Here is a 27,395-nt window from a genome sequence, read left to right as displayed (position 1 = left end):
ACAACCAATACTAGATCAGACGCACAAGGTAAAGCATCTCATGTGGCAGAAAAATTGTTGGGAGTATAGAACTCGCCTCAAAGCTCTTTTTACATCAGTATACCCCGTTCACACGGCTTTGATAAGAAACCAACCTCCTCATAAACGTTGCCTTTTGCATTATCGATGCTGATATCAGCACTTTTCAACAATTTCAGCACCACTGGGGCGCGCAACTAGCCCAAGTTAACGCGCCTCCATAAAATTCTCCGGCCCGTACGCGGGAGCCCAGGAGAAAAGGCGTGCCGTGCGCATTGTGCGCGGCCGGCGGGGGAGGAGAATAGAGGAGGGAAACGTCGCGGGGAGGAGAGTGTCGCTACTTTCAAATTATCAATTGAACCGTGCGCGCAGACCGCGGTGAAGTGAGAGGCCGCAGCTCTAGGCATCGGCATCAGAGTGCGTCAGCATCTTTGACGGTGGCACAGGGAAAGGAAGCGCCATCGTCCCTGATAAGCGGCACGGATCGATGCACGGTGCTTTATTCTATATTGATGTAATGAGCATGGAAGAGCATCATCGAAGCAGCATTCGTGGCGTTGGTACAGTGTACTAGCGTTAGCATGGGTCGTGAGCCTCTTGTCTTTCCTGCGCTGCCGCCTTAGTAGGCAGCTTATGTATGCCGTGGTGTACGTACCGATCCCCTTTGGTGTTCGCGCCTGTTTAACGCGATTAGCATTCTTCGGCAATATCGCCCACTTTGCAGTTTGTATTGTTTCTAGCCTCTCTGGCGGGCCTTCTGATAAAAAAACAGCAGATTCCACGCCCTGTGGGAATCAATGTTATGCGAAGCAGCCTGCGGGGAGCCGACCAAGTTAACAAAACGACCATGAAAGTACCACAACTTGAGCGGCTGTTTTGTGACCTACATGACATGTTTGTCATAAACTATCATTTATGTTCGTCATACACCCTTGTCATACTGTGCCAATTTTGGTACATACGAAGTAAAAGCAAACGGAGCGAAGTGTACGTGGCGCGACTGCCTCGCTAATCGGGAGATCTCGAGAAGCAGTGCATGGGTGACGCCTTGGTGTGATTCACAGCAGCCGCCGCAGACGGACCTCCCGCTCATGCAGCGCTGTTTCCATATATGGTATCGGTGAAAAAACGACGCGCGCTACCCTAGCGCCATCTCGCAGTGATCGTCGCCGCAGAACGCGTCTTGAGTGGCACTACGCTTTTATGCGAAGCATATTACTAGAGCTCAACCCAGCTCCTCAGGCGCGGCGGTGTCGCCTTCAAAGCTGACCACGTGACACCGTGACGTCACGACAGAGGAGAAACGGGGCTCCAACTCGCGCCGTCGCTCGCGGCGTCGCGGCGGTATATAAGCAGCTGCGCTTGTTTCTAGGTGGCTTTGGCTCAACTCTTGCAAGATGGGCTGGGTGGGAATCGAACCAGGGTCTCCGGAGTGTGAGACGGAGACGCTACCACTGGGCCACGAGTACGATGCTTCAAAGCGGTACAAAAGCGCCTCTAGTGAATGCGGTGTTGCCTTAGAAACGAGCTGTTTCTAAGGCTCAGGCGTGCGTCGCTTGCTCAGGCGCACATTTCGTTGCCGCGCCGAACGCTGCGTTGCTCGACGCTCACCGCGTCCAATGCGGGGCGCGTAGTCGCTGCGCCGTAGCCCATTGTCTTACACCCCTTGGCGGGTCGACGGGAACGCTGTCGCGTTCCACTCTTGAAGGCGAAGCAGAGTAACGCATGAGTTGTTTCTTCGTCTAGCCGAACCAAATATAGCCAAGCAACAGCAGCTCACCAGGCTAAACAGTGGTTCAACAACTAAAATAAAGGCTAGTATGGTTCGCATCCTGGGCTTAACCTTAGCTAAGCCACAGCCATTTTGTTCTCACGCTTTCGCCGTACCCTCCTCCTCCGCTTTCTGCCTCAAAGTTCCGTTGCGCCCTACTCCACCGTTTTCCTCCTCGCTCTCTCCGTTTCTCATCCCCCGCTGCGCTCCGCGTTCACTCCTTCGTACTTCGCTGTGCTGGTTCGCTCGGTTACTCCGAGGGACACCGACGCTCAACGCATGAACGGCTGCGCTCTAAAAAAGTTTTGTGTCGCGTCAGTGTCATCGCCAAAAAAGAATAAAAAGCACTGCACGTTAGAGATTGTGTCGCCTCCAGCACTATACGGCAGCGCTGAAGTAAAATATTAGTGACCGCTATATTAGTTTTGCGGGCTCTCTGGTTAGACACTGCGACACCAGATGTCGCCATCAGCGTTGCTGCTGCTACACGCGCGCAGTCACGCTAAAGCTAATGAATATGCTACCACCCAATTGCACTTACACCACCACTCGAATGAACCGCGACAAGCATCCCCTAAAGAGGGGGTTCTGCCTGAATTTCTTTTTTCCCCAGTTGATTCATCATCGAGCGCATGACCTTGTTGCTGCGGGATGAACACCCGATATCATGAGGGCTCACGGCGGAGCCGATGCGAGATCGACACGGGTAAGAGCTAGGAGCTCACTTGGAAGTCATGGCCGGCCGTAGTAGGCTCGCGATGCAGGACGAACTGCCGGTGGTCGGTGGCGCGGTCCGTGTTGGCGGATCTTCGTCGCGTTCAGCCCCGGTCGAGAGTCGCTGGGCCCCGCGGCAACGCGATGTCTTTCGTAGGCGCAAACCACGCTCGCTCTCTTCTGGGCAAAGGAACGACACCACGGGTCTCGAGCGTCGTATCGTCGTTTTCTTTTTCTGCTTATGACCCCCGCCTAGCGACGGCGTTGTTGTTGTTGTTGTTGTCCTGAGTGGCCGTGGCACATACCCACAGTGGGTGATTGGCCAAGAATCGGGCGGTTTAATCAGGTGCCTAAAAATAATAATGATAACCGTACTTTCTCGAAAACAAGTAGCCCTTAGGTTGGTTGGATTGCATATACATATGTAAAATATGGCTCGTACCCACTATATGGGGAATTGTCCGCGAATCGGACGACTTTGAAAGATCAAAAGACATCTGCAATAACAAAAATTCGTAAGATCAGGAAAGCATATGCTGCCTTGAAAAAGACAAGTCCACTTATCGAAACGTTGACTCCCGCTTTTACCTTGTTCTCGTTTTGATCATTTTCGGCACATTGCAATTTACAAATTGTAGCTGGTGAGTTTGCAAGGCAGACCCCACTTGGAACGAATTCTAAGGATCGCGTATGTTTCGCGATATTCGCCGTGAAACAAGGGGTAAAACTTTATTTATTGAAGCACAAAAGTAACTGGAACACCCATATATTTCGTCGAAGACTTTGGGAATTCATATCTAGAACCCATCAGAGTTCACGATCCTCAGTGTCCCCTTTGAAATGGACGACAGTTACATGCGCGAGAGCCTCCTCGACTGACTGTGCGACACGAATGAAAATGTCGCATGCGAACAGGTTAATTGGCGCGAGTTTGCTCTGTCAGCGACAGAAATGGTGTTCACTTGTCTCTTCCTCGCTTTTTTTTTTTTTTTTTTTTTTTGCGCACCATACCGGCCTGGTAATAGGTATAATTTCGTGGGCAGGTGTGGGCCCTTCGTGTTGTCGAGGCTGTTGTGGCACTGAGAGGCAGGCTCGTGCGGAGAAACGCACGGGAGGGTCGCTCTCGCAGCTCGCACTCCCGTACACAACACGCCTACGCGACCGCGTTGCCTCGGGATCGCCGTTTAGCCGCATTGAAGATCAGCTTGGACGCATGAACGAGCGCAGCTTAGCGTTTCTGTAAAGAGCAAACATCGACGTCTTAGCAAGGAAGACGCATATTAAGCTAGCAGTTACCGAAGTGCCACTCAAGAGATTGCCCCCAACCGAAGATCTTCAACACACTCCGCAGGGTTAAAAGAGAGAGAGAGAGAGAAAAAGGGAAAGGTGCGCGAAGCTCTTTGCAGCTTCGTTAAGTAGACAGGTGACAAGACGTCGCCACAAACACTGTAGCTACTGTGTATGCTGTGAGAAGCATACACACGTAAACACTACTCGCCCACGTAAGCTCCATAATGTGCTGCTCCGTTCTGCGGCATCTGGCATTCGCACCTGCACTGCCATCTCCGGCAGTGCTGGTCTGCTCAGAGACTGGAATCACGTTACACTACGTCGCTGATGTCAATCGTGTACCCCAACAGAAGCAGACAGGTCATTCTGGTCGGGACACTTTATTTGGACACACATTGAGACGGTGGATGAGCGATGCAATGCTTATCATCGTTAACTTAGGCGGGCGTCTGTGCGTGAGGGTGTGGGAAGGATCAGATTAGGAGGAGGGAAGAGAGCGACAAATGGTCAGCGTGCTGCGACGTCCAGCGGCCTCTTAGGCGCTGGCGTCACACCCAGTGTTGGCTTTCGGCGAACAGTGGTCGTCGCTGTTGCTGCGAGCCGTCTGTGGCCGCGTTGCTAAGCGAGTTTTCGGTGCACAGTTCACTCGAGGATGGCCAGCGCGTGGAAGTCGCGGCCAGGGGAGGCTGGAAGTTGTCCCACTCGAGGGAACGCGTGTCAGAGCCAGTCTCGACGCAGGTTAGGCCGCTGTGCCGCGAGGAGTCGCTCGTGTCGCCGCTAGGGGGCTTCGACGTCCCGGCCGCCGGTGCCGCGGCACGGCGCTCTCGAGTCGGCTGACGTGAAACCCTGGACTGGAACTACGCACAAAAAGAAAAAAATAAAGGAAGGAAAAGACAGTAGCGTTGAGAAAGCCAAAGCACCGTCTCGACAACTTGGGTTTAGCTCTTGTGGTACAACTGTCGCTCTCGAGAGGTGTATAATTCTCATAGCATTTATCGATGTGCAAGGCTGAGGCCTACTCTCATTCTTTATTTCAGTTTCTTTTATTGCTAACCTTTCTCCTAGCTTTGCCTTTACTTTCTTTTCTCTTCGCTAGATGCACTGGCCTATTATGTTTGGGCCAATCCGGCGAGCACAAACGCATTCAGCAACGTGGATTATGAAGCGCGTTCAAGCAGCGCGTGCGAAGAAACACGAAATGAGCGCTATATCAGCTGTGACGTCACGTGGGACGGTCGCGAGTCCAGTGGGCGCGAGTGACGCTGAACGGGATCGTCTTTTCCAAAATTTACTTTTCGGCGGAAGCGTACTACGTTCTTGTGTGACCTACACTCCGAGCGCGCGGGGTTTTCTTCTAATAGGGGACGTACCAGGACGCCGGTAAAAGCATGGTGGAAGCTCTCGGGAAAGAATAGATGTGATGATTATAAAACAACGGCGTAGTTGCTAGCATCAACATCTCGTTCGTGGCTTTGACTCGGGAAGAGCGCATGCTTGGTAAGCTCGAATGATTTGCATCTCAGCTTTCGCATCCATTGCGGATACATTTTTTTTTTACTTCAGCTTTGTCAGTGCTTTCCCGCGTAATGTCTTCACAATGCATATGGACTAAATGTGGGGGCTCGCTGTTACGACCGTGAGAGCAAAGATCAAAAAGAGAAATTATGCGTAATTTTATGCCCCCGCCCCCATGTCCAAGGACATGGGGAGCGAGATACAAACGCTCCTCGGCTCATCTGTCCTTGTCTACTAACTAACCTTTCGTAATGTAAGTACCCAATCTGCTCTCGTCGATTAGGCAAGATATTCTGCGCGCAAAAGAATGCACACGATATTGATTGCAGATGCTCAAAGATTCTCAACTGCGCCATTTGCGACATTTCGCTGAAACGTATCTGCTGTCGTATTCGAAGCTCACGTTTCAGAACCGCTCGAAGACGCGACAAATTCTTTCTTATATCACACGCGGGTTCTAACAGAATGCTGAATTGTTTGGTGCGATTGATCCGTCGATCGAGTTTGACGTCCTCAAGCAGCACAGGTGCTATGTAGTGAAGGGCAGCGAAATGTTGGCTGGCTAGGGTTCTTTGCCGCACACTAAAACTTCTGTATACAGTGGCGTTCGTGCGTTCTAGCCCTATCAACACCATGGCTACTGAGACGCGCCGCGGCACGTTCTGAAACTGAATACGGCATATATACATATATATCTCACCATCTCTGTAGAGTGCAAGGCGGGAGCCAGATCCGAGTGCGCTCCGCTACTCGTGTACCTGGCCATGCGGTATCCTTCGCGTTGCCTTGACGGCCTCGAAGCCGTCGCCGGGCTGTTGTACCCCGGGTGGTACGGCGACTTCCTGGCCGCGGCGTCGGGCGAAGACGACCGACCGCTGCTGCCGTAATCGAAGCGTAGAGTCGTCCCGCCGCCGACGGGAGTCGCACTCAGCTCGCGACCATCGCAGTACTGGTCGATGTCCTCCAGGAGGTCGTGACCGTCGCTGCAGCAGTACCTGGCCCGCGAGCGGACCTCCTGAGAAGTTCGGCGGCGACGTCTCTTGCAGTGGTGGTGGTGATGATGGTCGCGACTGCAGCGCGGCCGCTCGCGCCTCGCCTGCTGCGACGAGCATGCGAACAGGAGCACGGCGAGCACCAGCGCTGCTAGGAAAATGATCGCCGCCACCAACACTGCGACGAGGCTCTCGAGAACGCTCTCGTCTGGCGGACACAGCGGTGGACCGCTCGCGGGAGGGCCGAGACTGGCCACGGGCAGTGGCGTGGTGGTGCTAACCCTCGACGAAACCGCGGCACTGTCGGCCAACGAAGGCATGCTCAAAACGCGCGGCAGATGGGGCTTAGGCTTAGCTCGGCGCGCGATCGAACCAGACGACGCGCACGGAAGGGTCGCGCGCGTGTGTTAGGCTTAGCTAAGGGTTGGGATCGGGCGGTGCTTGAGGAGGTGGGATTTGGGGGCGTCGGCGCAGTGAACCGTTGTGCGCATGACGCCGACGTACTTAGGCTGACGATCTTTCGAACGACGATATACGATAAGGTGTGTCACACTCGCGTTTGAATGCATCGCTCGCTTTGCTAGTTGCGGCGTCGGGGCATCTGAGATGGTCATGATAACGCAGAATGTTGCCCTCATCGGTTGTTCTTCGTCGCCTTTACAGACGGTATTTCCAAGCACCGTCGATTCTGGCACCGGCTTCTGCCTAGAATTACCTACATAAAGCGGATTATTGCTTGAACTATCGCTACGATTTTATTGCAAGGGAAGGACGGAATCGGTTAGCGCTGCACGGCGATGGTGGCGCGTGTGAGCACAACAACGCTATTGTCAACATTCCAGTGCTCAAATGACTTCAGCGTCATCGCGGTTTGTTCCTACACGCAAGGATTGCATGCAGACTTCCTGCTTTCTACCAGTTTGCAGCGCCATCATAATACGAGCAACCGTGAAAGAGCAGCTATTACGAACAAAGCACAACGCAGTTTGGCAAATGCAGGGCACAGCTCATTTATACTCTTGGCGGGTTACAATTTTTAGTGCTCTCCGGCTAGAAATGATTCTTGCATAATTTTCTTATATTGGTACGACGCACAGTAATACACCTCTATGACGAAGTTGAAGGAGGGAGCGTCCGTTACTTCGTTATATCGGTAGCCCACCCTCGCGGCTGACGAAGTGGCTGCCATGAAAGCACGTACAAAGGAAGGGAAGGGACGGGGGGGGGGAGGGGAGGGAGGAATGCCGCTGTATATCCACAGGGTAAGCCCACTTTTCATAACGCTATCTCCGAGACCAGCCTATAGTTTACTACTGCAGTCTCCAGGACCGGCCCACCTTACTCGCCAAGAAGCCGATCGAGCTAGCACATCAAACCCCAGGAAATGAGACACACGAAGCTTCGCTTTATAATCGGGCGCTTGAGGCGTACGTATACATTTGTAGAGTTGCCGTATAGGCTTCCGGCGGACGCCTGTACGGTAACACCATACATTTGTTGCACTTTGAATATTTAGGTACCGTTAGCTGTTTCGCAGTCCACCGAGTAATTCCGTATAATTACCAGCCGGTAACCGGCACCTCCCTAGGTTGTAGTACAGGTAGGGCTATAGACGCGTTGCATAAACCGGTTCGTTACGAGCGCTGTCCCGTCTGCGTTATTCGGCAAGATTGCAGCACTTTGCTGACCGCAGCTGCGAAATCCGCAAGGGCGCGTCTAGAAAGCTTCGCTTCAAGAAACATATGTTCACGTCCAGATCGCGACGACCACTGCACGAATTCAGAAGCTTGCAGAGCTCCGCTCGCGTACAGCGTCGAGTCTTCTACAAAATCAGAGGTTTGCGAATCGAATCCGGCACGTTCGCGAAACGCTATGGTGGTTTGATGCGCGCCGTCACCCGCGCGCCCAATGTGGGACGGTCACGTGGTCAAGCGCGCGTCTGCTGCTCAAGTCCTGCCGTGCATGCCGAGTGCATACGCGGGCCCCCGCGCACGATCCTGGCGGAAATCTGCGGCGGCTGCAAAGGCAACGCGCGATGCGGAGGTTTCTGGTGGCTTCATGTGCGCCAAAGCCCCTCCTCATTAAGCTTTAGCCTAAACGTTAATGCGCGCCGCACTCCTGCGCACCCACAGTGTTGGAGGTCGCGTAACTTCACATTTCGGAGACGCTTTGAGGCGAGAGGTATATAGCGCAAAGCGTTCGGTTCCCGCTGTCGGTGCTCATCACACCAGCGTTGTAACGCGGTCTCTCTCTGTTCATGTTTTCCTGTGCGCACGTGACCCCATGCTTGTTAATTCAATTAATAATTAGTGGGCGAATCCTTACCGAAGTTTAATAAGACTACGAAACTTCGTGTAATTGTCTAATACCTTCAGCGCCGCCATCAGTATGGCTCACCTTTCAGGCAAAACTTCTTTACGATGAGGGCCCCCTTTTTGACATTACACTGGATTCGCCTTTGGGCAGACGTCGTATTTTGAGACGATCCATTTCATTTTCTATTCAGTCGCGCCGCGTGCCAGATCTCGGCGGTAACGGCGTAGCGGATTCGCCTGTGCCACTGATAAGGGGAGAAAAAGAGCGACAAATGTAATCGATAGTTATAAAATACGCTCCCAGGTCGCGGGGTCCCTTTGCCTAAACGTAAGCGGAGCATGTATTATAAAGGAGCCGAAGACTCCTCAGTAAGCTTAAAGAAGTTCGATTGTGCCATTGCATCCCAAATACGAAAAAAATTAAATAATGCTTCGAAATCCATGACGTCGCACTGACGTCCGGTGCAAGGTTTCGGCTCGAAGTTCAAGACATTGAAGCTTGACCATCATTTCCTCTTCTAGTAACAGACATCTTACTGCAAAATAAATGAAAATGGAGTTCTGAAAGTGGATACTTTATCAAACTGATCTGGTGTTTTCTTTAGAATCTCTGAAGTCAGCCACCTCCCAAAACATGCATGAGAGCATAATGTTCAATCTGTCTTGCTGGATCGATTGCCAGCATTCTGACATGGACGTGATGAAAGAAGAAATGCCCGTGTGCATAGATTGATAGATTTAAGTATACAAGTTAAAGGGGCTCCTCGCCAGGCCCTATTGCAAAATTTGGTTGTACAATGGATGTTGTAAAACGTCGTCTAAGCTAGGAGTGTCTCACAGAATGGATTTTTCAAATGGGTTCATTATTGAAGGAGATAGAAGAAATTAATTGTCCCGTTACCACGCCGCCGGGAGGCAAGCGTCACTGCCAACAAAGACACTCTCTCCCTACTGCCTCTAGGAGCATTCGCAAGTGTTGTTGCTTTCCTGCTTTTTCCCATATCGGAGGCGATGGTCGCCAATGGATGTACCGCGGCGTCAAGCCTCACCTCCTTTCCTTCCTTTTCGTGGCGCTGCACCTTCCGCATTGTATGATTAATCATGTAGAGTGACAAAGCACGCACTACGAAGAGGCATTTGCACATGTGACTATGACACTCTAGGTGGGATCGGGCTTCTTCAAGAGGGAAGGCATGCACTGCATTGCTTGGAAATGGCAGCTGTCTTCGCCTCGCAGTACCGTAATGCTTTGCAGACAGGATTGTCAGTGCATTATGTGTATGCTATACTTGTTTCATTAAAATGGCAAAACCTTGCGAGCGGCCCTTTAAAGAGCCCTTGGTAGTTGAAATTATTATTGAACCCCCGCTACGCTGTTTCTCATAGGCCGGGCATTAAGGCATAAAACCCAATGATCTGATTTTGATTTGGCCCGTATGTTTTCATTCAAAAACGGTAGATAAAAACAAGGGATTACTTGTTAAAGTATTGTTTCTTTTGATTATTAAGCTTACTTTAAAATGCTAATCGCTTGTTGGCCTGAATCTATTTGGTTAAACCAAACAGTCTCCAGCTAGAGCAATGGCATGTTGAACAGTGCACAGCGTGAACACAATTCTTTTATTTGGGACCACCTCAATCTGGGTCATCTGCTTTATGTACAAATGAAATATAATATTCCAACGTGGGGGAGACACATTCCTGCTGCATGAACTCTCCCTCTCTTCAGGTGTGTATGCTCCTTCACCTTCACGGACATTTCCTCTCCACTTGAGACTTGCCGCCTTCATCATACTCCTGCTTCGAAATCCACATTTGCTGGAACGTACCCTGGAACCAAGGAAGCAACAGGTATTGGTTGCATAATGATCGTTCAGTAAGCTTAAAGGGACAATAAAGGAGAAGGTCAAGTCGAGCTAGATTGATAGATTATTAATCTAGAAGTCGATCATCCCTTTCTATGTGGCAATATATCACTTGTTGCATAGGAAATTGCCACTGTAGTTTTCCCTCTTTTGCTTCTCTATTTGAACCACCCATGCCAAAACGGACGAGTTGACGTATTCTCTATGTGAACTCCCTCTGTGCCACTCTCTCCGAATTGGCCGGTGCTGACATCACACGAGACATACAATAGTTCACAACTGATGGCGCCACTCCGATTTTCCATTTTCATTATTTTGCCACTTGTAAAAGCTCTGTTCTTGCTACAATATTGAAATTGTTATTAGATAAGCCCAATCTTCCAATCTAGTTTGGCTTAATATCTTCCTTTAGTGTCCCTTTAAGGTTACTCTAAGAATCTACCTTACGGCAATGTGAAATTTTGCCTAAAGTCTAGCAGCAAAACTTAGTCTAACTAAATTTTTGGCTCTGTAAGAAGACTAGTTTTAGATAGCGTTGGTATAAAGCAGCCTGCAAGCAAAATTTTACGTTCATTACAAGTGTGGATGCATTATGAAAAGCTTGCAAAAATAATGTTTCTTCTATCAGTATTTAAAGAAACTTAACAAAGACAAAAGCTGCCATTACTGCTCACTAGAAAACGACACAAAACCTGGAATGTTAATAACCAACTTGGCCTTTTAGCATGATGTTCGAGATCAGGTGGCGCCTATGGTTTACTGAAAATCTCGGAGGCTGTGGTCTGGGATTGCGCTGAAATTGTTAACCACAAGATGTACGCCTCCTCTGCTTGAATGCTATTTAAAGGCTGTTAATAAGAAAATCTGACAATTACCAGCCTTGTAGCTTTGCCAAGATTAATTCAATAGCATAGACTACTCATGTATAGCCTATTTAGCCCAAATGAAATTTCGATGCAGTTGGATAAAATGTTTCAGGTGGCTGCAAAGGTAGTTGCAATGCAAAGCTAGATGCCAAAGTGCATACGTCCTTGCACATATTGAACCGCGTATGCGAACATCACAGCCGTTGCTTCCCTCTGCAGTGCCGTCGCTTCCTTGCAGACACGTTCCCACACCCGCATGTTCTCTACTCTCCCTACCGATGATACCAAGAGGCTGGCTTTTCTGCAGAGCTCAGCCATCCTGTGCTAGACCTTGCCATGTGTTATGGACGGTTGAAATGAGACAAACTGAGAGAAAGAAGCCAAAATGAGAAGGAAACTAATGTCACATTGTATACAGAGCATGGCTGCCAATTAGTGTGATGTGTTTTCCCTCCAAGCTGGTAATTACATGCATGCAGGCACGCACACACACACACAAAGAGAATAATCTTAGTATCATGTCAATGCAAAAATGTTTCTTACTGTAGCTGCTTGGCAGAGAAGTGAAAAAAAAGTAATAAAAAAGGACTGCCTTCTCGCACAAAAATGTTATCCCGCCTCACAAGCCAACTAACTGGCAGGGCAAATATTTAAATCAGAATGCCATTCTGCTACATAGAAAGAGCTGTAGAGATGACAAGGGCTCACCAGAGATGCGAGGATGGATCCACCAATCCAGGCACCAAATCTCCGCTCCGCAGTTCCATTCGTACTGATGATCTTCAGCCTCATGCTCTGAAAGTGGTTGCATCCCGCCAGTACATAAAGCTCCATTCCAAGGGCCATTCGAAATGTAAACTGGGTCATTCATAAAGCTCGTGCTACCGCCATGAATCACCGAAACACCAAGGCGTAGAAAGTTTACTGATCCACTTTCACCACCCGGGATCATGCACTTGTATCACTGGATGCATTCGGGAGGAACATTCTTTTTAGACTTCCTCATTTTCCCAATTGCTTGTTTGCTTCCCGATTCAGAGTTAACAGCTCCTTCTGTGAATGCATGTTTTACGCAGCTCTTTAAAATTGCAATTTTCTGTTCTTATCATGTGGAAGATGATCACCGTGTACCATCTTGTCTTAAATATAAATTTGAACAATTTTGCCTCTAAGTTTTACTGCTTTACTTGCACTAAGGGCATGCATCACCTTGGCTACAGTAAAAGTATGCATTATGTGAAAATGATATAGGTATTTTATGTTCTGTATTACCCGTCCTGTGTTTCAGAGGCTGACATAACAAACGAACAAACATTTCAATATTTGCAACAACAAAAGCCAAGCAAGTTAGTAGGGATACATGGTTCAAAAAGGCAGGCATACAAAATGCGAACACAAGACAATATGTTGTCCATTTCAATCGTCTTATCTCGATGTTGGTTACCTTTCAGCAAATGAGTTTTCCACATTTTTGCTTTCACTTGAGGAAAGAAAGATGAAGTAAGCGGCTTCGTGGTCTGGTTAAATTGAGTAAATGGTTAGCATTAGTTTGGAAGTGCAGCAGCGCTGCATGCTGGTAGCGCACACAACATTTGAATTGACTAGAAATTAGAGAGAGATGTTTGCTTGTGTTGCAGGCCATGACCTAGAACCTAGTTCCGAGGTTTGAGAATGACAGTGCGAGCTTTATGAATTGACCCCTCTCAGTGTTCGAGAGAAAGCAAGAAAGACAGCAGGTTTACTCACGGGTGGCGTTTTTGCGGACAAGTCACGGTTCAGCCGTTCGGTGAAACCCTGGAGAAGGGTGTTGCCTCCCGTAATTGTGACACTTCCATACAAGCTCTGATGGACATCCCCATGGAGTGGAAGGAGATCGAAAAAGAAAAAAAGTTTCAAACGCATATCCATACACATCGGCAGTGAAAATCCTACAGCCAAAGAACTGAAAGGAGAGATGAGGCCAATCAAAATGCACCTACAGGTCGTATGTCAATGTCGCACATGCCGACACTGGTTGTGACCACTTGCGCCACGCCCATCATGGTCTGACCAGGTGCACTCTGCAAGTGTATACGGGAAAAAAAATAAAAAAAAATGAAAACATGAATGTGAAACTAACAGCCCCCAGCTTGATAAGGTCAGGACACAAGTAGGAGACTAAAACGCCGTAACAGTTAGAGCAATGACTGCAACTGTGCCTGAGTACCTATGGTATTCACATTAGGGGTACTCCCCAAGTATCCTTTTCAAGAATTACAAGTTAAAAATACACTAAGTGAAACACTAAAAATCATTTTGGACTGATAAAGTGAATCCTTGAACACTCAATTCTCGTTAATTTCGTGATAACGGGTTGATTCTTAGAAGACAAAGTAAAAGTGAAAGTTTCATTTTTTAAAATTTCATGCCATCGGTCTGTCAATGTCATGTCGCAGATTTCAAAGTGTATTTTCTCGTATTTGGACCGCGTTAACTCGGTAAATGTTCTCAAAACAATTAGCTAGGCCCTAGCAGATGCCTTCAGAATCCATGACATCATGGGGAGCCAGTGCGGAAACTTCCAGGCGGCATAGCCACCCGTCTTTCCTATTTGTTCATTTTCTGGCTTGCCAAGCCCCCTTCTCGTGCTAAGATTGGTGGTATTCTTCGTATTGTAGAAGGGTAACTTACAATCAATCAATCAATCAATCAATCAATCAATCAATCAATCAATCAATCAATCAATCAATCAATCAATCAATCAATCAATCAATCAATCAACCAACCAACCAGTGGAACATTTATTTTTCCGTTAGAAATGGGGGGGGGGGGGGTGAAAAAGAAGTCGCAAATGGCGGCTTGACTAGGCTTTGGCCCGCTATAGCGTTCAACAGCAGGTGAGCTGCGGTACACTTTGAAATAATGCATGTGCAAGAAGCAACAAAAATATAGAGTGCAAATTGCTGAACTCGGAGAAAGAAAAATATCCTAAAATACAGGTGAAATAATTTTTCTCTTCAGTGTCCCTGTTAAGGAGAGAGACGTTTGTATGCATGTTGTTTACTATAAGTGTGCATGTCAGCCTACAGGCACTGTCCTTTTAATAAGGGGCAGGTACAGTATCATTAGCTCTTAAATAAACAGCGATGCTTCACTATCACTTGGTTGTGTAATGAATGTTCCAATTCTAGGCATGAACTGATATTGCATGTCACAACCAGGCAACAAAACCTGCATTGGCTGACACCACACTGCAGGTGACTTGTTATACACTGCCTGTGGTAGCAGAACATGATTGGCAAGAACAGTACAGATGCACAGGCCTAGGAAGTCCAGTATGTTAGTATGTTAAACACATGAGCATGAAAGAAAATGTTAGTGTGATTTGCAGTAAGCAATATTGAGGAGTGCCTGCAACATCACGTGTCTCTCTGTGCAACGGGCTTTTTTTCAGGAATGTCCACAATGCTTTGCTTGACTGAACATTAATCTAACAAGTTTATTGGGCTCTGGCCCTCTGATCTGAAAAGGTGCCTTTAAGCCGATTTTATTGAACATTTCCAAATAAACCCTTCAATCAGTATACCAGATGCAAGAACCATAAAGAAGCAGAAACTGAAAGCGGTGTTCTTCATGAAGTTCTGCACGGAACTTGTTGGAACAAGGTGTTTCCAATAACATGAGTTGCTGCTCCCACCATAGTTTTAACCATAACAAGTTATCTACACTGCTCTCAACTGGAAAATTATGTGTTGTTGGTGGTTAATGCTAACCAACTTGCCTTGATGGTTGATGGATCGAAGAGTGACTCGGGGATGAGGAATCGCTCCGAGCCAAAGTCCAGATTGTAGCCATTGGGGAACTCGTAGTGCACAGTTGGCATGTTCTCTACCGTCCTGGCAGACCACAAGCAAATAGACAACAGAGAAAAATGTAAGACGTACAGTTGGAGCTAGTTGGCTAATCATGATGGAATATGGCAGCGCACTATGAAAAACAAGGACGCAACGCAGAATGAACAAACACAAGCACTGTTAGAAAAATTGCATTTCATTGAGTGCCTTTAGAAGTGATGCACCAAGTTCAATGATATTAACAGTGAACATTTTCAATAAATTACGTGTCTCAAAATGCTATCATTTCCATCTTGCCCAGGCTGAGAATTTTTGGGCACCACTTTAGAACAAAGGTTATACAGCAATAAGTTGGATTGGCAGGCCTACATTACACGATGCCATCTGGTCACATGAACAAGTCAGTAGAGGTGCAGGCCAGGTGTTATTGTACTAGTAAGCAAAGTGCCTTAGGCATTGTTTCACCTTGTATGCAATGGGTCTTTGAGCATTTGATAACTAGCACAACACATTGTGTTATGAATGACAGATAACTATTACTGCATCTCGAGTTATGAATGATTGACAGGTGGTACTAAGTGTACAGCTAGGTTATAAACTTTCATTTGCATTATTTCTTGGGTGGTGAATCAATCACTAAAGTTAGCAGACTGTTTGTGTTATTCTTATTTCACCCTGTCTTTTTTTGCCCAGGATGTGATCTCTTGTTTATCACACTTGCAAATACAAGACAACCACAACCGAGTTTGTCCGGAAAATTTACAGCAGGTAGCGCACAAATCATCTGGAGACATGAACATGTATCACACCTGAATGCACAAGAGAACAAATTTTTTTTAAATGTCAATGCCACAGGAGAAAGACTGAGACGGTGCTTACAATAGTTACCGCAGCACAAGTCGATTCTATTTTCCAACTCTGTATTACAACTTCGGCGTAAAATCACTGTGCTCTCTGCATAGCTCAGTAATGGTAATGACAAAATTTTGTTCAAACATAAAACATACGAATTATGTCTTCAACTTTTGTACAGAAGTTTTCTTCTCTGTTTCACGAAAAACCATTTGAAAAAAAAAAACTATTGCCAGTTGTGCTGCACTGATGTTGGCAGGCGATAGGTCCTCTTTTGTCGGTGCTGTGGTGAGCCATCACTGTGTTTGTAAACCACTAAATATGATGGCCATGTGAGCTCACTAATACAGCGGATGTTAGCACATATCTGTGCTAATATACTACCATAAAACAAACCACACATTAAAGCTTGCAAAGCTACCCTGGTACTATGACTGATACACCTTTGGTACCAAGAACTTAAGATTAATATTTTCTAATGATATATCTTAAATTCTCTTCATGAAAAGATCAGATATCTGTGTATAATATTATGCTATGACCACGCATAATGAGTGGTATCAGAAGAAACAACTCACTCTTTGTCGTAGGGGGAGTCTAGCACTTGCAGAACAGAGCTCTGGAAATCTTGGATAACTTCCTGAAGATGGAAAAGTTGCAGTGGTTAACACAGAGCTGGGCTAATTAGAACCATGACATTCCAGCACACAGAAAGCAACGAGCAGAAGGAACCCTCAACTTTTTTTTGTCCTTCGTTCATTCTGTCTCGTTGTTTTGTACCCTTTTAATTTTTTTTACTAAGCACTGATTAGTGCCTCCAGTTTAAATTAGCTGCCTTGATCGATGATGTGACTGGCAGTGTTGTCCAAAGTTCTTCATTCATATGCACACACTACTGCTTACTGAAGAGAACACCACTTGCCGCTCTTTTTTACATGTGCTACATCAAGGTGACTATTATTGATTTCCAAACAATAAAATGAATTCCAGGACTGGTGCATTAACAATGCATCACAATAATGTAGGGTCAAACTATAACAGCTGGTGGCACAGTAGACCAGCCATAATAGAACACTTTAAAAGTGACTTTACATGATGAGGCACTTCATCGCTATTACTGCAATAAGTGCTACCCATGTGAGCAAAATAATGAATAAGTAGCACAATAGGGTGTCCTACAGTTAAAAACTGTCGTGGGAGACTCCTCATACAAAATAACAACAAAACTTCTTTACATTGAAGCTGTTTCCGACACAAAAGTTCTTTCATTATACCCAACATTTGTTCTAAGCGTGTATTTGTTTCATGCTCATATTTGCTTTCGGTGGGCAGGGGTGCCTCCAGGAAGTGTCCAGCCATTTAACATAACTGAGCTAACATAGCCCACCAAGGTGGTGCACCTGAAAGCCCTACACGACAGCTATACTTGTTGAGGAGCGAAACAATCAACTTAATCTAGGCACCTCGCCGGAAGCACCATAGTCTTTTAGCTATTTCCTTTTAATAAAAGGTTTTCTCTTTCTATGATATCGGGGATAAACATTCTAGATTTACTTCAGTGATTTGATAATTTGTTATATCCGTGTTTGTTATGTTACAGAGGCTTAACTGTAGATAGTGCTACATTGCAACATGCAGCAGTGGCTTGCTTAGAGAAATTACGCATCCTTTTGAACAGAATGTAATACTAATACAATGACACATACGCTACACAGAAACTACAATGCACTTTTGAGCCCAAAGGCTGAGCAGCTAAGCCTACCTTGACCATGTAGTTATGCCAGGACTTGGTCACTTCGGGCAGGTTGTTTCGTTTTGTCCATTTTGCTGCCTCGCCTTCTTTAACAGCCTCCTGCAAATGGTTAATTACCATTTATCTCACCGAGGTGAAACTAATACCCATGTCATACGGGCACGCGCAAACTCCTTCAGGATAAGGGAGCGCGAGACTTCCCATGGGAGTTCGACCTCAAGGAAGTTGTGGTCCTGTCACACGGCCAATAACGAGTTTTAAAAGTAGCCGCCAGATGTGCATTCAGCAGCGTTTGGCTTTTGTACAAGTACAAGAATGTAACTTCTAATTACGCTCATAGCTATTACAATTAATGGTCCTTCCATAAAAACGTTATTCAATATATTTGATGCAAAAAACATACGCTTCGTTAAAACTCGAAGTGCCCTGGCTAAACGTAGCAGTGCTGACAGTGACGCTAGCCACCCTGTGCTCATCTGTGTTTTCCTTTGCGGTGTGGCAAGTAAAGCTCTGTGTTCTGCTACCCGAACTGCTGCAAACTATACTAAAACTCAACATTTTGTGCACGGTGACTTCGTGAGCTTTCCTTTTATTCTCCTCTACTGTGCCAGTGTCAGCTATGAATGACCACACTGACCACTGCATGACTAGCATGACAAAGTCTGCATTTACATGAGCCCGACGCGAACAGGTAGAGTTGGAAATCGCGCTGACCGAGCCCGACATGACCGCGTTTACATGAACTCGCTTCTGACGAGTCTGGACAACGATGGCACACAGCGTCGAGCCGAGACATCAACGTGTTCGAACTGGGCTTCCAGTTCCGGCTGCTGCCTGCAACAGCTCTATTTCGTGGGTATTATCGCTACGAGGAGGTTGCACTGTACAGTGCCTTGTCTTGGACACGTCCTGATACTATCCCCACTGCCGGTGCATAAATTACGACGTCCCAATGTTCCTACACAAATCTCGGCACTGGCGGGCCGGAACTGTCCATGCTTACATGCACGCTGCAATTGGCTCAAGCTGGGCCAGCCTACCCCATGCAGTCAGGCGGACTCAGCCCGACTCGACACATGTTCAGTCCGACCGGCTAGCATTTACACGAACTCGACAGGCATATACACTCGACCCGATTCTGTGGGGTTCGTATAAACGCCCTGAAAGACTAGAAAAACATGGCACCAAGCGGCCTAGGTTGAGAGTATTGGGCATCAGCAAGCATAACTGTTGCTGGATTGCACTTGAGCTTATGAACGCGAACTTCTGCTCTATTGAATTTAATTCAATAGAAACATTCTAAACATGCGCAACAATAATTTTAATGCAAAGCGCAACAATAATTTTCATGCAAACAACAATTAACAATTATCAGTTTTACAAGTATGAGAGTACACAGTTCAGCCGCCGAGGGAGATCACGATCTCCTTTGACCAAAAGCTCCCTCAGCAGAAGGCCGATCGTGTAACATCGACTGCATTTCCCTCAAGATAATGGTGACGGAATTAAAAAGAGTTTGCATGTGACCGTGTGGCAGAGGTATAAGCTTGCAAAAAAAAAATAAGAAGGCATGCTAACCACTAATGTGGTAGATCACGATTGCGAAGATTTCTGATGGGTTGCCAAACCAGCACTAACAAGCATGAGTGCAGTAATGCTACTAGAGTCAGCTGCCAGAAATAATGCTACATACTTTGAAAGCAATAATACTTTGCTAACGTGCGCAACGCGCTTTAGGTGTTGTGGAATCAGAAGTTTGCTGAACGATTTTGAAAAAGCAGTATCACCCCCGTTATCCGGGAGGGGGGGGGGGCATACTGTCAAGTTTTTTATTGCGCATGAATGTGCAATAAATAATCAGCTGGAAACCAAACTGACTTCGTTGGCACCTGCACTGCTTTGAGCGCTGTATAAAACAGCCTACAACATCTAGAGAAGACCTTGAGCAGTGCTTCACCTTGCCAGCCAGCATGTAAGTTGGGACGATGTCAATGCCCTGTTCTTCGAGGAACTGTTTGCACTGCATGGTGACAAAGTCGCCGGCCAGTGGTGATTTGACAACAGCTGAAATGAGGGACAACAATTGCTTACACAGCCAGCACGACACGAAACAGTTGTAGGACCACGTGGTCCTGCAGTTCATGCAATTTATCTTTCTTGACTAGCGAGATGGCAATGCCAGGCCACAAAAATACAGAACCATTTATGGTCACTGACGACAAGCGCATTAACAGTGCAAAGTTCAAGAACAAATTATTATGGATCAGTTTTACATGCAGCGGCAATGATACCTAAAAGACTTGGAGGACGCTTAAACTTCGCCTGTGAGAGTGGAATGCGATAGCATTCAAAGGTCTCTGATTGCATCTCATGCTTCCCGGCAACTGCAGCTTATGTAACCGTAATCTTTATCAGGAAACGTTGGCGGCAAACGCAATGCACTAAAGCGAGCTTTCTGGTAGAAACATGGCCCCTTGCGTGGGCCAATAACGAAGGCAGTGTATAGCCGCACCATAAAAATTGTATAATTTTCAGGTTTCTGTTATTGTTTCGCACTTTTAATATTGAAGTCTGAGAATATTTAACATAATGTGATGCGTTGTCGGCGTTTTGTTTCGTGACATACGTTAGTGAGCTGTCAGTCTCAAAATTCCAAGGAATAACTTTGTGAAGAATGTAAAACAAGGTATTAGCAACCTTAGTGACAGAATAGTGTGGCAATATAACTCCCATATACTGCATGTCATATAGCAGGGCGTGGCATATACATATACCTAAATATATACAGCATTTTTCGCTCACGGACAACTCTGCTGGCGCTGCATTTTCTGCGACACGGGGCCCTTAACACTATCACTTTAAGAACTGAGAACTGGCATCACTCAACTATGACCGTCAGTTTCTAACAACATAAAAGTTGATGGTCTTGTTTCTATCCTTCTCCTGGGGTTATCACTATTGCCAGCTATGTATGAAATAACAATGGCATCTGGAACAGTGAGTAACCGCACCTGCTATTTGGATACCGTAACTACACACAGTAGCAGCAGTAGATGTGTTTGGCGATGGCATATGAATTAAGTGTTCATTTCAATTGCCAATAACCAATTTAAATAAATTCAAGCCCTTGAACAGTGATACTTTCATGCTGCTGCTGCCAATGTTGAAACATTGGCTTCAACAACGTTCCTTCTTCAACCACTACTGACAGCCTCAAAATAAGTTATTGCTTACAGCTGCTTTGTTTTTATTCAGATTTCATGGCAAAATTGTATTTTTTGGTCTGCATCATTGAACAAAATACAAGGGATTGTTGGTTGCCTTGTTAACCAATACATTTAGTTCCCAACAACCAGTGCACCTGTTTACTGCAGTTTCATCATCATCATCACCATCATAATCATCCTCATCCTGGTTACGCCCACTGCAGGGCGAAGGCCTCTCCCATACTTCTCCAACTACCTTGGTCATTACTGCAGTTTACTTATGTCTTAACGAAGTGCTTTTTTTTTTCCTCTGCATGAATAAGGCAGACAAATACATCACATGCTTTACTGAACAACGTGGACCAAACCATTTTATCTTGCTACAAAATTAGAGTAAAGGCAAAGCAGCCAGGAGAGCAAAAATATAATATAAATTTGTTAGGTTGAACAAACATGTTCCTGCACAAAGTGACTAAGGCCTTGCAAGAGAGATAAGAATGGTGACTAAGACGCAGATAGCAAATTTTAAACATTGCACACCTTGTGTCAGAACGTAGCCATCATGCACAGGGATGGCCGAGGTCTGGCTGGCTCCACTGTCGACAACAATGCCGGTTGAGCGGCCATTCGCAAATGCTGCTAAGACTGCATTCTTCACGAGAAAGAAAGCTGGAACGCCGTATTTCTCGAACATGATTTCAGTGAGCTTCTCCCTTTTTGTCCGGGCATTCCACTGCAGGTACAATAAACATAAACACCTCAATAAACGTAAACACCTCCTGAAGGTATACATTGCAGCCAAAGGTGCAATGGACACAACTGTACATGCCAAGATAGTGCAACAAAAAGCAAAAGCACTGGTGAAACTAATGACATTTAAAATGTGTCACAAATGTACTCATACACCTCTGATTCGACCTGTACTATAAGGTTGAGTAACATGAGAGGTGTTTTAGAAAAATGACTTGCAAGGTAGAAGTCTGGGTGTTTGCTGTTGATGCCAGCATGTCAACAGGTAGTGGGCCCACCTCTTTTATTGCTTTTCATTACATTTAGCATATAGTACTACAGCAGGCACCGCTTATATGGCATGTGAAGGGACAGAAAATAATTTTCTTAATCAGAAATTTTGTTTGTGCCAAAAACTGTTCTACTTCAAAAAGTGTCGAGGGTTTTAATTCCACTGCAGTGAAAAAGACATGTTACTGTACTCTGCTTGGAATATCACAGCTTGTTGCAAGCTTTTTGCTTACCAGCCATTACGAAAGGAAGGATCTCAGATGCAAGAGGAAATTGCATTCAGCATATAGTGCTACAGTAGACTCCGCTTATAAGCTAAAATAGCATCAAGTTGGTCATACCGATGCTTCAGACATCAGGACAGGATGCAGGTGTGGTTCTGACTTGACATGTCGGCTGTAGGTGTAGTCCAGGACTTTTTCAAACAGGTCCCAGTCCTCGACTGCAGCAAAAAGCTCGTCATTAAAAAGAGCAAACGTAAATATGGTTATGATGTCTCAAACTGCCTATGGCCTACAAGAATATTTCAGTAAACAGATCCACAGCTAGAAATGCATGATATGAGAGGCACGGGATGCCCGGTACCCTCTCACAATAGTCATCTGCTCAGCACTGTAAACTGAATGGCCGTCATAGTTTAAGAAATCTATTATGTTTAAGGATCGGAGTTAACCTATTGATTGTTTGATTAAGATATATGAAAAACATCTATTTGGGAACATCTTTGCCAAATTACAGCTATATGGTATTAATCTGCAGGTTCCTATGCACTTTGATTACTTCAATCATTAACCCATTTGAACTAACTCAAACTCAACAACCTAGAGCTTTAAGTATGCACTCAGCAAAGTACTAAGCCTTTCACTCTTTCTCTGTCCCTTATTTCCTTAAGCCTGTGTGTGCTGGAAACAACAACAAGATGTCCTAACTTGGTCTAACCTCATTATAATTAAGTCGCATCCGACATGAAAAGTTTATATTTACCTTGTGCACCTGCATTCATCATAAACAAAATTCGCTAAGTTGCTAAGTTTAGCAAGTCTTCAGTAATGTTAGCGAAAATGTCACCTTTTTTTAGACCTTAGCGACTTGTTCAGTAACTGTGTTTTCAGTGAAGTAAGAGCCAATAAATTGTCCCTGGTAAATTTTTTTTTTTTTACAGGGCTTTTGCTGAATTTCACTTTCATATTATTGTAAAGGGGAACATCTGCATCTCCATTTCTCACTATGGCTAAAGAAATACCGAAGCGCTTATCATCGAGCCATCTGGGTGCATCAAAGCTGTTTTTCTAGCTGGAACATAACCTTGAGATTTGATACTGTTTTGGAAAATTTAGAATTCTTCCTTTTCGCATTCTGCTCGTCGGTTTGCCGCTACAGGAGGTAAGCTATAGTTTAGAATATATACGAAAGACATTCAAAAACAATTAAAGAAACAATCCAAGCAAGTCATTACCATCGCTACTCAGTGACTTTTCGCTAAAGATAGTGTTTGGGGATGTGACTTGGCGACTTTGTCCATAAAGGTTACCAACATTGCACTGAATGGGGTGAAAATGGTTTTCCTTCTTTTTTTTTTTTTTTTTTCCATGTTGAAACTGATGCTTCAATGCCAACATACCCATGCCGTCTTTAAGAAATGTGGCCATGTCCATGTTAGCTCTCGGCACATGAATGCTTGTTGTGTCAATGAAGTACTTCTTCTGAGGAGCTGGGGCCGACGCACCCAGGTCCTTTGTTTCCGTGTCGGGTCCATCAGCCAACAGTTCTTCGATGACTCCAACGGAACTGGGAATCTCTGCCTGAAGAGCAAAAATTTTCTGCATTCTTATCTGTTTGCATTGCCCTTTACATGTAGTTTAACCTCATTATAGTAAAGTTTCTTCTGACATGAAAATAATTTCGTTACATTAATACATTCAAACCTCTTAATAATGAAATCGCATGTGACACAAAAATATCCTCACTATATCCGATTTTTATTAAGCGTATATTTGTTACACGCTAATATTGGCAAGAAACATGTTACGTTTACTTCGCTGGCATCCAACAATTTGTTATGTCTGTGTTCAACTTTACTGATGATAAGCGTATAGTATTTGTTACACACTGATATCGGCGAGAAACATTCTGCATTAACTTTGTTATATCTGTGTTCATTACATTGATATTGACTGTAATCAGGAATCCGCATTAATGGAAACATACTTACTAAAGGAGTATTGACACAAACTGTAGAAACTACCACATGGTTCTTGCACGCAAATGAATTACACTTGGCAACTGTGAAGATGTGGAGACATTAGCCTCGAAATGCCGAACCTGGCATCATAGATATTACAGCAGCGTTATGACACAGAGTGAAATTTCCAGATGTTGCATAGCAGTACGGCTAGGTGTAAGTATGTGCTCATAAAAATATTAATTGGACTGCTGCACGCGTTTCCCCTGGTTGTGTTCACACGTCACAGCTGCAGTGATAGCAGGAATGGAGTGAACTAATGTGTCACAATGCATCTACCTTTTGAGTACCGAAACTGGTCCGTAAAAACAAGTATTAGAGTAAATTATTTAGCCTGCCCTGACACTTGCCAGTATATTTTAAAAGGTTTAGTGGGCTTAGGTCTTCATTTAGCTCGCAAAAATGACCAGTTCAAAATTTAGTTTTGACCAAATGGCCAAACCATTTAGTTTCCACCAATATAAATGAAACTTTACATCCATGTGGTCCTTTGCACTTATTACAAATATGTAATAAGTGCAAAATACCTTTTGTGCAGGACAATTAATTCCTTAGATAAAGTTCCCTTCAATTATTTGAGAGCCCAAGCAAAAATAGATGGCATCATGGAAGATTATTTCTAAGGTGCAATGGGTTAGTCTAGACCTAAGGGGCGAGGAATGAAGCAGTTTCTTGATCTGACGACCACTAGTTGAAGTTGAAAATGTCATGTCAGTTGATTTCCTGTGGTAGATATCACAGTCCTGTCACATTAGCTTGTTTACTTGAACATATGGGCGTTACTTGCCCAAATTGCAAAGTGACATTGATGTTCCATTAACACTTGTCAGCACTGTGGAAGATGGAGTACCGATAAGTGTTAACTGGGACAACAACAGATTTTGAGGACATGTTTCTTGAAACTGGTGCCAAGAACTGGATTTCGGTAAATGGGTGTAGCTTAATTCCTGCCCCGTTGTCAATGCTGCAAGTGGGACGTGCTTTAAAGTGTTAATTACAAAGTTAATAAAATTTGTTTATTTAAACAACCTCTCTCTGCAACTCGTCTTACATGTGGCATCTGCCTCTTCAAGTAACCAAGCTGGTGTGACAAAATTGTGATCTCTATGATATCTTCAATGAGTCTGTTTTCATTAAATGGAAACAAATATGTTTCCAGGCGTTATAGTGCTGGCACAGAATTTTCATCTCGTTAATCCTTTTTCCCTTTAACAGATCGCTGTTGTGCCAGTAATCATGGTATCAAGACTCAACTCATCCAGCACAAAAGCAAGTAATGATATCATCCTTTAACATGACGAGTTCAATATGTGTGACGTGCTGAAGGTGACAACATGGCAACCAGTGGTGGTGATCACGTGGTACTACAAATCACTGATGTGAATGTCAGCTAGCCTAGAGTAGTGATCTTGGGTCACATTAAAGGGTCACTAAAGGTCACTTGGGACCCACTAAAGCCAAATGCACTGAGTCACCTCCTGCATCACCAAATATGCTATTCCATTCTGCTTCATTCAATGACTTTTCACATTCAACATGTGATAAAAGGAGACACAGGAAAGGAGAGAAAACGTGAAAGGGATGCTCCACATTCCCAGAAAAGCAATAGCGAAGAACCTTCAAATCCAGGCTTACCTCATGCAAAATGCAAAGCAAGCACGAGGTATAGAAAAAAAAAAATGATTTGGCAGCACAGGCTAGTGCACTTAAAATCACTCGAGGAACACCCAGCTTTCAGGGCCACAATGTGTTCTTATTCTTAAGCGAGTGAACAGTGCATGCATCAACTGTATGTGATACCGTGCAATCACAGCATCCCATTGCTATGACATCACACTGACCAGTACGAGTTCACGAGATTGTCGACTTACCTTTGGAGAGTCCTCGCCAGCATAGCCAGCTCGCACGGAGTAGTGTCCAAAGTCGAAGACCAAGGCTCCGACCTCGTCTGGAAATGTAAGAAGTGAGGTTGATAACTCAACGGAGGCATATTTTAGCAGTCTTTTTTTTTTATTTGTATGGAACACCGGCCACTTCATCAAACTTGGCTCTGCTGATGGATTAGTGCTCACTTAAGGCTGCTTTGTTGACTGCTGTTACGTTACAAACAAAGTTCGATTTGCGTAAATTAATGGAATGTGATCGCTTTCGGCGGCAGAACACACTTTGACTGCTTTGCATAACGAGCATTTTGTACCTACTAGCAATAACTTTCTACCAGAATTGGGACACTGCAGCTGGTCATTTGTAATGGACAGCACAGAGTAAGTTGGGCACGGAAATGCGGTGGTATGAGCGTCCTGTCGTCGCTTCTACAAGTTTCACTAAGCACACAGAACATTTTCGTTCAGCTCTTGAAAAACAGCTGTTCAGCTGTCCTAGTGTACACATTTAAAGCGAAAAGTCGCGTCGGGTACAGATTTTACAAAGTATTTGCAAAACAGTTGGATTTCTGGGCTAGAAAAGGACGAAACGTCATCTGACGGGATGGCACCCGATGAAATGGTACTTAGCGAAACGGTTGGAAAATATTGTTCAGCTGAATTAGTCGCATAGCACAGGCACATCAACCTACTCTCTGAAGTATCGTTTTAATTGTAAACACATGAGCAAATTAGAATGAACGAGCAGGTGACGAGTACCAGCGCAATTTTACTGTCTTTCATGACTTTATGTTGGGTAGCTTCATCCGTTGTAAACTCCTGTGCGTGATGTTGATCTACGGGCCTTTCGGTGAACGGTTGTTTTGCATGTGCCGTACCGCGTGAGAATCTAATAAGGTGCATTTGTTGCGTTGAATAAACCGACGAAAACACAGCATCGCGAGACTGCAAGAAACCGCACAAACTTTCCGTTTCCCAAGACGATCGCCATGCGCGACATAGCATAGGCGCACCGGCATTGTGCGCTGCGGCGATCGGAAAGCGTTGCAAGGACGCATAGATGTGTTTAAATGACACCTAAGGCTCACCTCCGCCGTAGACACCGCCACTCATCCTGGCTTAGTCCTTCGTTATCGTGTAAATTAGGTACAACTAAAGTTTGTTGTCTCTGTTGCAATGCAACAGACCGCGGAAGATTTCAACCGCGTCACAGAAGATGGCGCGGCCGACAAAGTAGCCACTTGCAAGTCAATCGAAGCC

At 45.5% G+C, this 27,395-nt stretch overlaps 2 protein-coding genes across 2 annotated transcripts; both read right to left on the bottom strand.

Moving 5' to 3' along the window:
- Positions 1–4,157: 4,157 nt before the first annotated feature.
- On the bottom strand, positions 4,158–6,835 carry LOC142559457 (uncharacterized). Its single transcript, XM_075671048.1, has 2 exons — positions 6,009–6,835; positions 4,158–4,650 (listed from the first exon to the last, which is right to left on the bottom strand). The coding sequence occupies exons 1-2, from the start codon at positions 6,618–6,620 to the stop codon at positions 4,342–4,344; spliced, it is 921 nt and encodes a 306-aa protein (XP_075527163.1). The 5' UTR covers positions 6,621–6,835; the 3' UTR covers positions 4,158–4,341.
- A 3,381-nt stretch (positions 6,836–10,216) lies between these two features.
- Bap55 (Brahma associated protein 55kD) lies at positions 10,217–27,379 on the bottom strand. The gene is made up of 13 exons (XM_075671993.1): positions 27,224–27,379; positions 26,124–26,200; positions 23,632–23,812; positions 22,352–22,452; positions 21,531–21,723; positions 19,742–19,848; positions 17,794–17,883; positions 16,610–16,671; positions 15,107–15,221; positions 13,326–13,406; positions 13,093–13,188; positions 12,055–12,141; positions 10,217–10,445 (listed from the first exon to the last, which is right to left on the bottom strand). The coding sequence occupies exons 1-13, from the start codon at positions 27,246–27,248 to the stop codon at positions 10,365–10,367; spliced, it is 1,296 nt and encodes a 431-aa protein (XP_075528108.1). The 5' UTR covers positions 27,249–27,379; the 3' UTR covers positions 10,217–10,364.
- Positions 27,380–27,395: the final 16 nt, after the last annotated feature.

Source organism: Dermacentor variabilis, chromosome 10 (genome assembly GCF_050947875.1).
Source record: "Dermacentor variabilis isolate Ectoservices chromosome 10, ASM5094787v1, whole genome shotgun sequence".
NCBI lineage: Eukaryota > Metazoa > Arthropoda > Arachnida > Ixodida > Ixodidae > Dermacentor > Dermacentor variabilis.
This window is presented reverse-complemented; position numbering and strand designations above follow the sequence as displayed.

Excerpts from the sequence above, each read along its gene's own strand:
- LOC142559457 (XM_075671048.1), bottom strand. The coding sequence starts at position 6,620 with ATGCCTTCGTTGGCCGACAGTGCCGCGGTTTCGTCGAGGGTTAGCACC. Across the intron at positions 4,651-6,008 it reads CCTTGCACTCTACAGAGATG|TTCCAGTCCAGGGTTTCACG; the intron begins GTGAGATATATA and ends TTTTGTGCGTAG.
- Bap55 (XM_075671993.1), bottom strand. The coding sequence starts at position 27,248 with ATGAGTGGCGGTGTCTACGGCGGAG. Across the intron at positions 22,453-23,631 it reads ATTTCTTAAAGACGGCATGG|TCGAGGACTGGGACCTGTTT; the intron begins GTATGTTGGCAT and ends TTTTTGCTGCAG. Across the intron at positions 17,884-19,741 it reads CTTACATGCTGGCTGGCAAG|GAGGCTGTTAAAGAAGGCGA; the intron begins GTGAAGCACTGC and ends AACCATTTGCAG.